The 16536-nt window shown below is 44.1% G+C and overlaps 2 protein-coding genes across 2 annotated transcripts; one reads left to right on the forward strand and one right to left on the reverse strand.

Moving 5' to 3' along the window:
• Nucleotides 1-5447: 5447 nt before the first annotated feature.
• LOC100114160 (ornithine decarboxylase 2) lies at nt 5448-12387 on the forward strand. Its single transcript, XM_008210364.4, has 8 exons — nt 5448-5975; nt 6262-6338; nt 6417-6589; nt 6865-7165; nt 9632-9871; nt 11004-11218; nt 11770-11889; nt 12090-12387. Exons 1-8 carry the CDS (start codon nt 5780-5782, stop codon nt 12100-12102), a joined length of 1335 nt encoding a protein of 444 aa, XP_008208586.1. The 5' UTR covers nt 5448-5779; the 3' UTR covers nt 12103-12387.
• Nucleotides 11895-16507, reverse strand: LOC100114126 (lipase member H-A). The gene is made up of 7 exons (XM_001599028.6): nt 15993-16507; nt 15409-15475; nt 15131-15282; nt 14652-14894; nt 13233-13436; nt 12768-12927; nt 11895-12469 (listed from the first exon to the last, which is right to left on the reverse strand). Exons 1-7 carry the CDS (start codon nt 16084-16086, stop codon nt 12388-12390), a joined length of 1002 nt encoding a protein of 333 aa, XP_001599078.1. The 5' UTR covers nt 16087-16507; the 3' UTR covers nt 11895-12387.
• Nucleotides 16508-16536: the final 29 nt, after the last annotated feature.

The raw sequence follows: 16536 nt of genomic DNA on the forward strand, positions 1-16536 counted from the left end.
ATGAAAATAAAACGCATATACATATAGCGCTCGAGAGAATATAACCCCCCACAAAGCGGCTCACCTGATCGGGCCAAAGATAGGCGGTATCTCTGCGTATAATAACGAGCAGTATTGTATACAGAGCGTTTCCGCACACTGCGCCGAACGCGCTATATACATACGCGATCCCGCAACGGAGACAGGCGTTATGCCCTCTCTCTCTCTCTCTCTCTCTCTCTCTCTCTCTCTCTCTCTCTGTCTCTCTTGTCGCCCGCGCTTACGCAGGTGCGCGCGGGTGATTTTCCTTTTGTGCGTTATTACAAGTGCGGGGAAAAGACGAGCTTTGACGACAAAAGAAAAAAGCCGTATGCGCGCGCTCGGGGTAAATAACGCGCCGCGAACTTTACATGTATACAGCTCGTCGTCGCCTCGCTATTCTTGGATCTTGTCGAATCATCCTGATGTCGATCTCCCCACGCGAGCGCGCACCTCTTTTGTGTATTTTCCACTCGCGGGTGTAAATATTGTTGTAAAAGAGCTGACGCGCGCCGCATCATGTAAGTTGAAGAAACTTCCTCTCGCGTCGACTGCCTCTGTAGCGGGAGTCGATGTAATTGATTCCTGCAGTCCGTCTGCGTCGAGCATCGACGTTTGGGTACACTTAAGCTCTCCACTCCGTCCTCGAGTGCGCTCGCGAGCGTTTTCCAGGGATCGCGCGCACGAGCGTGTGTGTGCAGAGCGTTACGTACAAGCGTATAAGAGCTTTTGGAAGGAAACGCCTCTCTCTCGCTCGCGCGCGCGTTTTGAATAAAACGAGCAGGTTTTTACCGTCCGTCTACGCGTGCCCCAAGGCTTCGATAAATCATTGATTCGCGCGCGCTCGCATGCAACAGGACATTCATAAAACATAAGTCCGCGCGCACGCAGTGCGCTTTACGTCGACGCTACCATCGTCGTCGTCGTCGCATATGAGGCTTGAAATATGCTAATGAACGCCGTTCTTTTTTTCTCTCCGCTAGCTCGCTCGCATCCAGCCTATCAGGCTTACACGCCTATCGCGACACGGTCCTGTAACAGTTTTTACAATCGGAAACTTCCAAATCTTCGCAAGCTGCTTGTAACGCCGCGAGAGATGTAAAATCGTTCCGTAATGTTTGGCCTCGATTTCGCACAGAGGCGCGCGCGCACGGAGTGCTCATAATCGCTGACAATAGAAATCATGCGCTCGGTTCCGGATCGCGCGCACACAAACGCTATTTTGTTTGCCCGCGCGCTTTCAATTTTGCCGCTCAAACATTGCATCAGCAGCGATCGACTCGATCGAGCGCAGCGGCTCTATATTTAGCGAATAATGCTTCCAAGATACGATTTCCGAGCAAACAGTTTCTTCCCCTTGATGCTGGCCCACCGATTCATTGGTACATCGCAGCTGTGTATAGATATTGCAAATTTCCTCCGACAGCTCTGTTCCGCGGGGATAATAAGCCTCTCGCGCGGTGCCCGTAATCGATTTACGCTCGGCGCGATCCTAATTCTCTTATACTCGCTAGAGCGGTGCTCGGTGCTATGCGTACCTCCGTATGGCTGATAGAGCCTGCAGAGCAATCAGATTTCGTTCGCGGGAAAGGGCAGCTCTCAGATGGGCTCGAGCTTACAAATTTCTACTCGGGTGCATATTCGAGTATATATATATATCTCGCTGATGATAATTCGATATCAGCTTATACCACCTCCGATAGCGCTAATGTGCGTGTGTGCGCCGATGTATGCGCCTGATGCGGAGTGGAGGAGAAAGGAGGTGATGGAAGATATTGGGGTGTCGCGATATTAGATCTTCTCTCTCACTCTGTCTCTCGGTTTATTAAGGTCGCGCACCGTTGCAATGCAGCGTTGATTGATTCTCTCGCGCCGATAAGAATTTATGTAGCCTCTGCGTGTGTAAGCTAGATACTGGATCGATAGGATTTCTCGGCAGGGCTTCTGATGTTCGCGATGCTTGACGAGATGATTTCCGCTGTGCCTGCGGATATAGCTATCATATTGTACACTTGGCAATATCGAGCTATACTTCCGCAGTGCGTTTACGATCATGGGATGCGTCGAAGTCGCGCACGATCGCTGGATTTATGTGTGCGCTCACACTTGGACAAATTTTGTATGATAATACATCGCTTCGGCTGTAGAAGACTTTTTTGGGCCATTTTTTTTCTTACAAATTTTGAATTTGACGACGATGACGGCGTTATTGGTCGGATTGCATCAGCAATTGTAACAGAATATTTTCAATAAACAGCTGGTGATAGTGTAATAAGACCGCTAATTCTTGGATTATTCCTTTCAAGGGGACGTTCGCGTTATCAACAATAAAAGTATATGCATGATATAGGTTTGTCTCTTGCTGTAACTGGCATGTAACTCTCCCGTTGTCTGTTTTATTTGCAAGATTTAGTTTTGTCGTAAAAAATTAACTGCTGTATAGCACAATTTGGTTATCGGGGCGCGAAAATTGAATCTGCGTTTTTCCTGAAAAACGATTCCAATCCACGCGGTATTACGTCGGTATTTTCAGTATTAATATGAAAATGCGAATTTTTGAATAACAGGTCTGAATGTAAGGAATGGATAGTAAACGAATAACTGATTCAGCAATCCGTTATAAAAGCGATTGCCGCAAAAACAAGCGACATGTATTCATTTTCGGTTATTCTTATTCGGCGTCAGAATATGCATATTTGCCGCAACAATCGAGATATTTTCCTCTTTATTTGGTCTCGTGCAAAATAAAAATACTATAAATGGAGCAAAAACAGCTAGACATTCGCAATGTTTATTCAATGGCACAGGCTTTTTCTCGTAAAGGATGTTAAGATCCGCAGATAAATGCACGCGTGGTCTTCGTACATCAGAAATTATCTGCGATTGCTGAAACAATTTCAGATGAATCTCTGACTATTGAAAATTATTTTTAATGATAAACTCGCTGTGACGCTCGTCAGGATTTCCTGCTCAGGTGCAGATTACACACTTTTGAGAACTCGCTTGGCACTTCGCGATAATATAAGGTATTTGTGTGCATCAGATATTTAATTAGCCAATCGGGCAGAGCAACATTAGCAAAGTTGAATGAACATGCGGTCGAGATAATTTGAGCGATTACCAGCATATCCTGCACCGTCGACGATTCCTTAGCTCAATGAAATACATTCGATTTGCCCTATCCGCGAATGTACACAACTTTTATTATTGCAAATATCGTTACCTAATACGTATAAGAAGCAACTGTTACTACAAAATGTATGTATGGATAGTTACTTGATTGATGATTAATTTCGAGAATTCAATATTGGAGCGGTAAGTAATAAACGACGTGCGTAGTGACTACGTAAATTGTACGACCAATGAACGTTTCGACGCGGTTATAAGAAAGTCATCATCGTTATTTTGAAATTGCGATATTCGTTCGAATACAGTATAATCCGCTTATGCAATTTCAATAAAATGGACATCGACGAGTCGATAACACTTTCCGTTTGCTTAAAATGTCAGAAACGTTATACCTTGCATATACGTTACGCGAATCCTTTTTTTTATTATCATTCTTTTAGTAACGTATATCCACCATAGAATTGTTATGTAAGTTAAGTATTGATCATAAGATACCTGATCCCTATACTCCAGTATCCAAAATTTCCAACGAAATAATCACGTGATCGTCGCTTACACTTTTTGCTTTTTACATATATCCACGTAGATATGTATCATATTTGCAGATGTAAAAATAAATTGTTCTTCCATTTATTCAGTTGTCTCAGAAAAGACCAATGTAAAGCTGGTGGTACGAGAGCATGTACTACACACATGTGCAAAAACTTGATAATGCGCCAAAGGCTTACATCAATGTCAATAGATACGTTACAACAAACTCGAACGATATATAATGCGTGAATCAATCACGCGCTTATATTAATTGTATGGAGGATTATGATTACGAGTCTATACAGAGATTAAGTGAAAATTTCGCCTACTCACATTCGGTAAACATGCCTCGTTCGTATGTAGTAGTACAAGCACGTTGTGAAGGGCGAAGTCGATTTTTTTCCTCGATAAATTTTCGCGCCAAAGTCGACTCCGCGAGTTCTGAAATAATTCCCGATATATCGATCGGGAATTCGTAATGACAGCTTGACACGAGGACGAGGATACGCGGGAAATTCCGTCGCTTCTGCAGTGTGGCTCACGTTTTTAAATAATCATATATATATATATATATATATATATATATATATATATATATGATACGGTGTGTACTGTAACAAATGCAGATTGCAGAAGTATTTTCAAATTCGATATCGATGCGATCGAGTATATATAAGTATGAGTATATTAACGAACGCGATTTTCTATAAATATGCGAATATTCGCAAATTTTTGAACATACGCTTTATCGAAGCATCGTGTAAATGGAACATGTAAAATGTGCTTAAGTGTAGCATGTAACCTTCCCGTAGTTAAATCCTCAAGACGTTTGATGAATCGATTTGTTGATTTGTCTTGATAAAATTGATCTTGCTGAATACTGCTTGATTTCGGTGGTCGATAACATTACACATTACACATCTACCGATATTATAATCTTGAGATAGCCGAACAATTTGCCACGTGATTGCGATTTTTAGAAACTAATTACGATTTTCAAATTTCGTCAATAAGTATCAATCAACGTTGCATTATATACCTGTAGCCGCGTGAGTGCAGTGGAAAATAATGTCAGTTTTTCCCAGAGTTATTAACCTCGCGCATCGGAAAAACATCGTTCTGCAATTTTCGATGACTCTTCCTTTTGCGGAATTTCGCAGTGGAAAAAATACTACATAACCGGAAAACTGTATAACTTCGTATTAAAATGCAACACCATATCTTGCAATCAGCGGCGGTGAAAAACATTCGACAGAGGCCGCGAAAGCTCTATCTAAAAAATCACGCTGAAAGCTCCATGCAAGCTCTTTCAGATACCGCGCGCACCTCGCGCCGATTGGTCAAAATCTCGTATCAGTGGCCAGATCGATGGAAAAAAAAAATCGAAAATTCTGCAGTGCCATGCCAATTCATCGTAGATATTTTTTCCCTCCTCACGTGCAAAAGCCTTTCCAGTATAACCGGTCGTCGAAGAGTGAGCGCGCGCGAGAAAAAAAACAAAGCCAGCTCCGAATCGTCGCACACGCGCGCGAGCGCGCCTTCTCTTTGCGCGTCCTCTTCGTCTCTCTCAATATTTGACGACCCCCCGCTTTAGATTGGCAGCGCGCTCCGATTCGTGCAGCTCTTCCGATTGCCAGATACGTCAGTCTATATCCGCGGGGAGTCGATTTTCCCGAGTAACGTAAAAAACCGCTCGCGCTCCTTATCGCCCGCGCGTATGTGCACTTGTGTGCGTGCGATCGTGTAACGAGAAAGAGAGAGAGAGAGAGAGAGAGAGAGAGAGAGAGAGAGAGAGAGAGAGAGAGAGAGAGAGAGAGACGCAGAGCGAAACGTGGAAGGAGCCGCGTGTCGCTATAAATGCCGAACCTCCGTCGGCCGGCCGTGCAAGTTGTGTCCCGACCGAGCACCGGCTTATAGTGCTTTTTTCTCTCACTCTCCTGCAGCGCCGAAAACGAGCATCGCTTCTCTCTAACTCCGACAAACTCGCAGCAGTCGCGAAAATTCTGATAATCAGACCGTTTGGTCGACGTCGACGACGAGTCGAAGGATAACGATTTTTTCGTAGCGCAAGAGTAGCAGAGATACCGACCAGGACATCGCCATGACTCTCTCGTTGTTCCCCTACGACTTCGACGAGGTGCGCATCTTCGACGACAAGCTCGACGATCTCGAGATCATGAGGAAGATCATTGCCTTGGAGAATCTCGAGGATCCGTTCCACTTGCTGGACGTCGGCGACCTCGTCAGGAAGCACAGGACTTGGGTCGAGAGGATCCCCAGGGTCGTCCCTCATTACGGTGTGCAGGCCATTGTCATTCCCGTTATACAGTATAGTACACGCTTTGAGTGAACAGTGTTGTTTTTCCTCTCCCATCCTCTTCCATCGCAATCCCCGTTGTGCGATTGCTTTCGAAAGGAGATTTTTGCGATGAAAAAAAAACCACTCCCTACGTCGGTCTGTATATCCTGCCTTTTGATTGCCACAAAAACTCGAATGATTAAGTGCTGTCGAATAGTCGCGCGGGATTTCCCGCACGCGCGTTCTATCCCTTACTTTTTTCTGAGTAAAAATATTGATTTCAGCTGTAAAATGCAACCCGAACCCGACCGTCATTAAAACTCTCGCCGCTCTCGGCGCCAGCTTCGATTGCGCTTCAAAGGTAAATTGACACCAAAATAGAGCAATATTTGCGTCCACTCGACCTTACGAGTGACGAGCCCGTTCCGTTCCGTTGCAGCAAGAGATAGTGACAGTGATGGCCTACGGAGTGCCGGCTGACCGGATCATTTTCGCCAATCCCGTGAAGACGCCCACGCAAATTCGCTACGCCCAGAAGGTCGGCGTTTCCAAAATGACGGCCGACAGCATGTGGGAGCTGAGAAAGATCAGGGAACTCTACCCGGACGCTAAGTGAGTGCACGAGTATTATAATCAAGGTCGGCAACTGTACCGCGCGCGAGGACATCGAAAGTGCCTCGTTTGTGCGCGCACTTATTTACGTCGGATGCTTGTATTATTGACTCGCGCGATAGCGCTAATCGAAGCATTAACCGATAAAGGCGCGAAGCGCGTTAATTGTTTAGATTAGCGCTGTCGCTCGTTAATTGACGACGATCGGTACGTCGGATAGGCCGAAAGCGAAAGCTCGCGCAAGCTAACTCTGCCCGATGCTGTCTGTGGCGCAGGATAATCATCCGGTTCCGCTGCGACGCCGCCGTCTCGGACTCGTACCTCGGGCAGAAGTTCGGCTGCGACCCGGGCGAGGAAGCTGTCCGGCTGATCCGCGGCTGCCGCGACCTCGGCCTCGAGCTCCACGGCTTCAGCTTCCACGTGGGCAGCCCCTGCGGCGAGGTGATGGCCCTGAGCCGGGGCATCGGCATCTGCAAGTACCTCATCGACGTGGCCCGCTCCCTCGGCCACCACAACGTTCAGCTGATCGACATCGGCGGCGGCATCCCCGGCGACAGCGACTTCCTGCTCGACGAGGTATGGTCCTACTTTACGCGCCTGCACAGGTGCTTCGTGTTCAAGGAGCTGCTCTTCGAGTACAAGCACCTGATATTCTGGCTGGGCGATTACTACCGCACCAACTGGAACTATCGTAGCAAGGTCAAGAAGGTCACCACCACCACCTTCAAGCACACCTGGGCCCTGCCCTGGTGACGCGCTCCTCGCGTAGATTCACAAGCACGTAGACGCGCTGGCTCGGGGGTGTGGTTGGTTGGCTCTCGCTCTCGCCGCGCTGGCGCGTTCCGCTTGAATTATCGATTTTACCGCCGCCGCCGTCGCCGCAGTAGCACTATAGTATAGTATAGCCGCCGCCGCCGCTGCCGTCGGCGGGAGCCTGCGAGGAGTCGAACGCTTTAACGTCGTTGGTGGATAGCTGATGCTTTTTTTGAGATCCGCGCTATACGTCGCGCGAACGGCCGGACGAAGACGCTTTGTTCCTGTTTTCGGACGCGCGTATAACGACGCGCGAATCGCTCTTGTAGGATATGTGCCGTCGCGCTCGCAGCTTCCGCGTCGCAATTACGTAACTCTTTGTCTCGCGGGCTCTTCTTGCTTGTCGAGCGAATAGATCGTAGGCGCGCACGCACGCGTACGGGATGACATTGTTGTTTTTTTTTTACACACTTCGCGAATTAGTCTCTAGTGATCGATCACGCGGCAGTTTTGGATCGCGGTTAGTAGCCAGCTTAATTACAAGGACTAATTTTAATTGAGACTCGCGTGGATTTGGGCGAGTTTAAAGCTCAATTGCTGCATTGACTTTGAGTATAAATAGTATTGAAAATAAAAGTGTTCTTCAATTACTTCTTATCGAGTGTGATTATTTTTCGAATAAATGTTGCCTCGCGATTGAATTAACATTAACAAAATTAACGAGTTTAACGCTGTCTTAACAAACTAAAGTTTTAAACCATCTAAAATTTTAACAAGAATGCACACTTTAAAACATAATAATCAAACATTAATTTCTCGGTAATTAATATCTGAATCTAATATAGCATAACTTATTAAAACTGTTTTTTAACTACCTGATTAATCTTAGTCATGAACCGTTTTATTAGCTGCAAACAAAGCCCGATGAATAATTAATTTCCTATTAATTACCTTTTGATATATCGCTAACCTAATTAAACTCAATAATATATAACTATCGGAAATTTAAAAATATAAAAGTTAATACTATTTTATCCAAGTATAAATTATGTACTGTTCAACATATAAAATATGATTTTTGAATAAAAAAATAAACAAAATATAAAACCTCCAGTAGAGTAGATCCTTTATTTTTCAGCCTCAAGGTAAGGTATGAACGTGAAAATCTACTGTTAAAAAACATACCTAAAGTCAACCGATCACAGTATAAAAAGCGAAATCTAAATTCTAACCAGTTCGGTCGTTATAATATAAAATACACTTTTCATTCAGAGGCGCGACAAGATAAACCAAACGCCGAGATAAAAATACGCCACGATGTTTGTCGTTCGGTTTTTTGCACATCTAAATACCGCACATTTGCAATTTTCCGCCGACAGTTAGATAATAAGCGTCGGCGCAATATTTAAGAATTCCACATTGTCCAATTCGGTTCATAAACAAGCTATATCGCAGCTTATTCATTAGCATAATAACGAGCCGGAAGAGTCGCGTCGAATATTGAAATTTATTTCTATCAATATAATCAATTAGATTTTACCATTTCCTGTACTGCAGTGGCCATCAACAGCGAGACTGATCAGTTGCGGGTATAAATTCTAATTTGATACATTAATGATCCATTTAGCGAAAATTCTGATTTCCATTCAATTTCGATGGCAAATAGTCCATGCAAATTATTCGCAGCGCATTACGCCACGAGATCGCGCATGTGATGTACAATTGTGTCACAACCTGCAACTAATAACAAAGTCAAATTTTGAGCCAGAATCGACGATCTTGAACAAAAACTGGCGAAAACGCATTTTGAATACCAAAAATGCTCCACGCTCGACTAGAAACAGCTAAAGCGAAAAACTGCCTTACTTTGACCTATATATCTCGGCGTAAAAGCTATTAAGCGCGTATCAATTTTTCAAAACCCGCTAAGGCGTAGCCGCGTCTGAAAACTAAAAAAAGCCAACGTTTTTTCGTTACACACGATCAAAAAAGAAGTCTGGAACGCGGCAACAATCGCTTGGAACAGACGTGAAAATGCGCTCGTCACCAGTGCGATTAAATTGCCGTCGTCCCTGCAGCGCGGGAACAAGCGCGCGCAAATGCAGTCCATCTCAGCCCTGCGCGTCCACACGCGATGAAAAGCGCGTATACATCCTAGCGAACAATGCGGTCTAGTTAGCGCGCAATTCGATATATGCGCGCATCTTTGATTGGAAGAAGTAATATCTGCGCAGTATATAATGCCCTTCGTAGTCGTCGCGCGCTATCTCACGTGGGCCAAATAATCAGTTCGCAGAGGTGATCAACGAGGCGGTGCGGGCTATCGATCCGACAATCCGAGTGATCAGCGAGCCCGGCAGGTACTACGTCACGTCGGCCGTCAAAGCGGTCGCCTATGTGCACGGCAAGAAGATCGTCCACGAAGGCAATCGCAAGAAGTACATGTACTACGTCACCGACGGCGCCTACGGCTCCTTCCTCGATGAGCTGATCCAGCTGAAAGCTCGACTGCCCGACCCCCTCAACAAGGTGAGTCTCGCTCTCAGCTATATATTATACGTTATATAGCTATACACGCCGATGCCAGTTTGACCCCGCAGACCGTCCCTCGAATTGTGCATATAAAGCACGGAGCGAGCTGGTCGCGCTCGTGTATAATTGTATACATAGCTCCGCACATGCAGAGCGAGCCTTTTGTTTGCTCGGGAGTAATGCGAGTTGACTTTTCTTCGAGATTAGCTTGGCAAACTGATAAAGCAAATTTGTCCTGAATTCGTGAAAATCGCGGTGCTAATTCTCGCGTGCGCGCGCCTCATTGATATAGTCCGTGCAACACGCCTATTTTCGCTAATATTGTTGTACTATATTATAGCTGTATGTATATACACATATATAACTCAATGTTTAACTGGGACTGATGAGCACCGGGATTATTTCGAGTGAACATCTAAACTGGATGTCCTAATTTCGACGATTCCATTAGTTACACGTCGGCGTGTTTGCGCGTGGATACAACTAATTTCTGAAAGAGCTTTAATGAGGGCCGTCTCGTTGTACTCGTGTATATATTCCTAAGAAATACCTGATGAAACAATAAATTTGTATGCATACGTACACGAAGTCGATCTCGCTTTTTGCGAAAAAAAAACAGCCTTAAATGCTGCGCTATATACAAAACACCTGAGTCATTTCTTTTTTTTCTCGCAAGCTCCTCCTGCGCAGCTGATACACATCCGGAGAATAAATATCGAACGAACGAACCTTTTTCCCCACGCGGAGTAAATCGTTCGCGCCGTGCTCGCAAAGACTGGCAGCATAATATTCTCCAATTAACCGTATCTTTAAAACTTTAGTCGCTCTCAACTCATTTTGTTTGGCAAGTTAAAGCCCAGAACACGGTTAAAGTCTAATTGTTTACAGCACTCGCGCACGTAGCAACTAACGCGCTGCAAGAATACTCCGATCGAAGTCACGTGTCTCTCCTTCTAGTTCTCGTATTATCTTCGATTAAATCACTCACTCGAGGACTCGGAGCCCGCTCTCGAGTCGCATCCGTTGGCAAAGCTTCCTCGCTGTGTACAAGAAGATTAAAGGAGCCGTGCCCCGATATATAATACGACATGTGTGTATATAATGTAGCCGAAATTACGACTGCTTGCAGAGTCACTCAGTGAACGAGGAGAAGCACTTATCGACTTTGTGGGGGCCGACCTGCGACTCCTTGGACTGCATCGCAAAGGACGTGCACTTGCCGGAATTCCAGGTCGGCGACTGGCTATACTGGAAAGACATGGGCGCCTACACGAGCTGCCTTTCCACCAACTTTAATGGCTTTTCCTGCCCCACCGTCTATCCGATGATGCGAAGGAAGAGTTGGTAATACATTTTTATTCCACCCCGAATGTATTTGTGCGTGCGTGGCTGTTATGGCGATACTATACGCGCTGCAGTCACACATAGCCAACTGCTGTCGTGTCTTCAATATTTATGATTGAACTCTCTCTATACACAATCGCAGGTTTTGTTAAGGTGTTTAAAACCGTGTGCTGCAGCGCTTAATAGCGTCGGCTTTCGTGCACCAACTTTATCCAAGCACGAGCTTGCGATACCTTATCCTCTTGCATGCTTTCGAATTTTGACGAGGTGCGCAGCGCAACGGCTAATTTACAATTTTACTCTGACATCACGGACTGTCTATACCCTCCGGAAGATAACGTTTTGGAGCTTGGGAAATGAGAACTGTTTACAGAGCTTAAACTTTTTACCGCGATGATATCGACTATATAGTACACGGCTATTGAAGCTGCACGTTCTCTCTAGTGCAGCTATAAAGCTGCTTTATCATCTCGCACGCTCTCAAACGGACGACGAGTTTTATTTAGTACGCTGCGCGAAGACGAAAAATTCAATTCTATGTTTTCTGGCAGGGATTCCTTCTGCGCCGAGATCAGGAACAAGGAGAAGAACCAGGTCATTTTGACGCAAATCGACGAAAATGGAAATCTCAATTGTGATAACGACATCGCTGAACGAAGCGACAACAACTCGTGAGTTATTACTATCTGTTTTTTTAGTTTTTTCTGTCGTCGTTTTACATTCGAATATAAGTACACATTTCTCTTTGGAGCACGCTTTGACGTTTTCTAACGATTCGCTAACTTATAACGAGTCCTTGAGTACACTTGTTTAACTTATACAATGCAATAAAAGTTCATTGATGTAACGCAGATTGTTCTCTGTTTTTCAGAAATTACTCGTGATGAGCGCACACCGTACGCCGACGTCTTTCTAAGCTTTATTATCTAATGTATACTGCCTATTGATAAGGGCATTAGCGCGTTTAAGTGCTGCAAAATGCTGACTTGAAAAAAGGGTATTACGAAAAAGGACTGTTATTTATACGTATATATACGTATAAACACACACACACATATATATATATATATATATATATATATGTGTGTGTGTGTGTGTGTGTAAATAAGTGTTGTTAAATGTCAAATAAATATCACATATAATAAATAGTATTTTACATGATTCAAAAATCAGGCATTCGTTCCTCTCAAGCCTGCTAATCCCTTTCCGAACGGAGACCTGGCGTTCGTTGTAAAGAAGTACTTTCCTGATCTGAAAGGGTGATAAACAATCATCAGGCTTTCAATTCCATCAAAATAAATCAGAAAATCAATTATCGAGAAAAAGTTTTATGTAGCACACATAGTTCGAAGCGTGATCTCGGTGGCTCTCGGCTCCTTTTCGTCCTCCAACAATAAATATAGTATGTCGAGCTTGGATGCTCGAGAGCGATAAGGCAGAATTATTTGTTCTAGTTACCGTAGAACTGATAGGCAGTATTTCAAAATGAATTTCGAATAGAAATCGATAACGCGTTGACAGCCTTGTCCATTTTCAAAAAATAACTTACACGTTCTTTGGCATCGAGTATCCGAAATAAACTATCCTATTCTCCTTGCATCCGCCTGTTAGGAACATAGCTTGGGAGCCACACTCCAAAGCAGGAAAAGCCTTGTCATTGATGACGGATTCGGCATAAAAACGCCAGGAACGCCAGTGGCTGCATAGACCTGCGATTAAATGATGATTGAAAAATTACCCTTCAAATTGACGTGCGAACACGTCCAACACGAAACGTGCGGACCAGTAAATCGTTACGTTGCAACGAGCTTCGCTTCTTTTCTGACGGAATAAACAAGTACGATTTTTTTGCAATTTCAACCAAAGATTAATAACGAACAGTGTTTGTTTTGAACGACAAAAAGTCGATTCCCAAAAGCAAGAAGATCAACATATTTGACAACAAACACTTTCCAAGGAATCACAATCATATGAGCAGCATTCGAGGTCTCAATAACAAAGAAATATATCTTACTCCTGGGAGACAAGGGTACTCCAAACAAGAAGCATCCAGGCTGCGGTCTGATGCCCCCGTTGGCATAGAAGTCGACGCTGCCGGTATGCTCGTAAGCTCCATAGATACCCCCGTCAGTGTGAACGATGTCGACCTGCTGACCACTACGCTCGTCCACGTGCTCGGCGCCGAATTGGTAGAACAATGGGTTAGCCGGATCTAAGCCTGCAATGCAATACATCGGAGCTTTTAGCTGCCCGCGGGCTCGTTTAATCGGAGCGCGTGCTTCGCGCGAACCGCGAAACTCCGAGCGATCAAATAAGCTCGATTTCCTGGTACATATAATATGTACATACACACCAGTGGAGTAGAGGTGTCGTGAAAAAAATATTAGCACGAGGGTGTGTGTACATTGCTGCGGTCGGAAATCGAATTTCCGATGGATAATCCTGCTTATAGGATATAGTATGGATTTTTGCGCGTGTTCGGCGTTGACGAATCCTGAATTGATATATTATCGATTTGTTAGCGTCTGTTTGTCTGTGACTTTTTTCAAACGTTCGTTCGTGGTAACGTTGATTGATTGTTTGGATTTTGCAGTCAGTAAAAATGTGAAAAGATTTTATTTATGCGCGCGTGCAATTCAAAATTGTAAATACAAAACATACGCGAAGTTAGAACGAATCTCGGGATTACCAGGGATTTTTTTTAAGGCAAAGTTAAGCAATCTAAATTTCAAATTGAATCCCGCGTCCACAGCATCTTCCCACATCAAGCTGTCGTCTTCAGCCGGTACATTTGCATAAAACAGCGTCTTCAAACTTTCGAGTGGAGCACGAAACTCGTGTGAGGCCTTCCTCTTTCCAAGAGTCATCGATACACACGACATCTAATTGAATCGCGGACTAATTAATTTAAATTAGCAATCGATAGCACGTCTGCTATTGGCGTGCGATCTTGCATTATAATATATTTTTACATATTAGCGGAAAATTCTCATTTATTTATTCAATTGTCCTCTGATCTGAAGATGAATCATTTGATAAGAATCCTCAGTGCTGATTCTCGAAATAGCTTATGATTCATTATCTTTTCAATGATATACATGGACTATATTGATATAAGGTGTACTATAAATTGAAATTTGTTTTGCGAACAACTCAACTGAACAAATTTTGCGAAATATCTCCGACGTTCCACGCAGATAAGAATATTATTTCCTGAGAATATGCCATTTCATCAACTTGAAGTATTTCCCCACCGAACACGAGCAATGTACAACATTTGAAGCGCTGTGTACATGCATCAACGAAATAATAATGAGAGAACGGCGCACGAGTGCATCGAGCATAATGACATCGCTGTTTCACCACCAGCCTTGTGCAGATAAAGCAACTAGTCTTGTACTTGCATAAACGTATAGCAACGCGCAAAGCTTACCGGTAACTCTTGGTATAGAAAAGTCGAGATGTCGATCGATGAAGCCAGCCACCTGTGCGCCAAGGGAGTGACCTATGACGTGGAGTGTATCGACGTTTAATCCCGCAGCCGCCAAGTTTCCGAGTGCCATGGCCGTGCACTTGGAAATATCTTTGATGCGTGCGGCCACGCTTACGTAGTTGCCAAAGGCGAATGCACTCCAGTCCAACACCACTATGTTATCCGTCCCTCGCTGAATATAGGCTATAAAAAATGACAAGTATTTGTTTGGGAATTCAATATGTTCAAGCATTGCATGACTCATTCTAAATGTGCAGCATGATTATGCTCCTATATCCGGCGTATAATTATATCGGTTGCAGACGACAATGTCAGTGAGAAATGTCAGAAAGAACAAAGCGTCGAATAACTTTGATCGGTCTATCGCGTCTGGATGATAATCTTTAATGAGCTAAGAGTTGAAGCAGGAATAAATTTACCTGAAACCACCGTTTGAATGCTCTCGTTCGCGGGGTGTTCTTCGTAGCCATGAATATAAAGTACGTAAGGTTTTTGCGAATCGATATTTTCCATCAATTCCTCCGATTGGGCGAGGCTGTAGTTAAGAGCTTCGACATCCTCGTTTGATGATCTACAATTGAATTTGAAGTGATTGTGTTCATGGTTTTATTATTATGGATTAACAGCTATAGAGATATCTCATTAAGAAAAATAAATACAACCCACTCGAGAATGAGTCATTTTTCAAGTAACCAACCTTTTGTAATGTATCATTCGAATTTTTTCCATTTCATCCGAAAGTCTTTCGGAGTTCAAAAGAGCATCTGCGATACAAATAATGCACATTAAATAAATTCGTGCGCGCCGAAAGCGAATAGCAGAGAGGAAATTATATTCAAGTTATTTAAGTATGAAAATTGTTTAAAAACTGTGAAATTATTCAATCGTTACATAAAAGGGCTTTAATTATTCTTTCCGTAACACTAGATTATTATACGAATACTCCAAATTCTATATAATATAAATTGTACTAAAAATTTCAAATTTACGGCAGCGTGCATAATATGTACTTTCAAATATTGTCGCGTTTCAAAAAAAGGGCACGACGACGCGCCATTCCACCGAATTACGCAGTGCTCGCGCCGGCATACCCAGTTTTTTTAACTTTCTCTGCGTTTCGTTTTGATTATCTTGCATAATACACGCGCGCCGGGACCAAAACTGTATAAAGTCAAATATAAAGCCGCAAATTCGAAGGCAACGTCAAAAATGTTAACAAAACAATTTTCACGAATTTGCTATGACTTTGACGAATATAGCGAACGAGGAAAGAGTCCTTACCCAGCTGGTCAAAGAGCAGAGCATCGCAGAGGCACAACGACGACGATAAGAACACGCCGACGCAAATCCAAAACAAACACGCGCGCTTGTGCATATTAGACACACATAGAGAGTCGCGGTCCACTTTATACCGTGTTCTCTCTTTCAAGTGCGCGCACTCGTGGAAACAAAGGACGACGAAACTATAAGCGACGTACTCGTTAAGAGGTAATACATATAATTGAATGCTCGCATTATGCGCGACCACGACGTCGGCCACCGAATAATACGCGCGCAGCTCCCACCATTTTACCGCTCGATCTGCTCTCTCGCGACATCGCAGTCGCGTTCGCTTGTGTTACAATATTAGCGAGCGGCTCTCGCTCGTCGGCGTACATTCGTATGTGCTTAAACCGCGGACAGCCACGACCAACTGATGAAGGAGCATGTAATATAAGCGCACGTCTCGTGGCCGATGATGGATATTTCACGCTCCAGACTCGAAGCGCGCTTGTACGAGCGGACTTGTATAAACTGGTTGTTGGCCGCACGGGATTGCACAATT

This window comes from Nasonia vitripennis, chromosome 4 (genome assembly GCF_009193385.2).
Source record: "Nasonia vitripennis strain AsymCx chromosome 4, Nvit_psr_1.1, whole genome shotgun sequence".
Classification (NCBI taxonomy): domain Eukaryota; kingdom Metazoa; phylum Arthropoda; class Insecta; order Hymenoptera; family Pteromalidae; genus Nasonia; species Nasonia vitripennis.

What these genes read in the sequence shown, in the direction of transcription:
- LOC100114160 (XM_008210364.4), top strand. Translation starts at nt 5,780, where the DNA reads ATGACTCTCTCGTTGTTCCCCTACGACTTCGACGAGGTGCGCATCTTC. An exon ending in CAGGGTCGTCCCTCATTACG is followed by an intron (nt 5,976 to 6,261) that starts GTGTGCAGGCCA and finishes TATTGATTTCAG; the next exon opens with CTGTAAAATGCAACCCGAAC. An exon ending in TGCCCGACCCCCTCAACAAG is followed by an intron (nt 9,872 to 11,003) that starts GTGAGTCTCGCT and finishes GACTGCTTGCAG; the next exon opens with AGTCACTCAGTGAACGAGGA.
- LOC100114126 (XM_001599028.6), bottom strand. Translation starts at nt 16,086, where the DNA reads ATGCACAAGCGCGCGTGTTTGTTTTGGATTTGCGTCGGCGTGTTCTTA. An exon ending in TCTGCTCTTTGACCAGCTGG is followed by an intron (nt 15,476 to 15,992) that starts GTAAGGACTCTT and finishes TTTGTATCGCAG; the next exon opens with ATGCTCTTTTGAACTCCGAA. An exon ending in TACTCGATGCCAAAGAACGT is followed by an intron (nt 12,470 to 12,767) that starts GTAAGTTATTTT and finishes TCACCCTTTCAG; the next exon opens with ATCAGGAAAGTACTTCTTTA.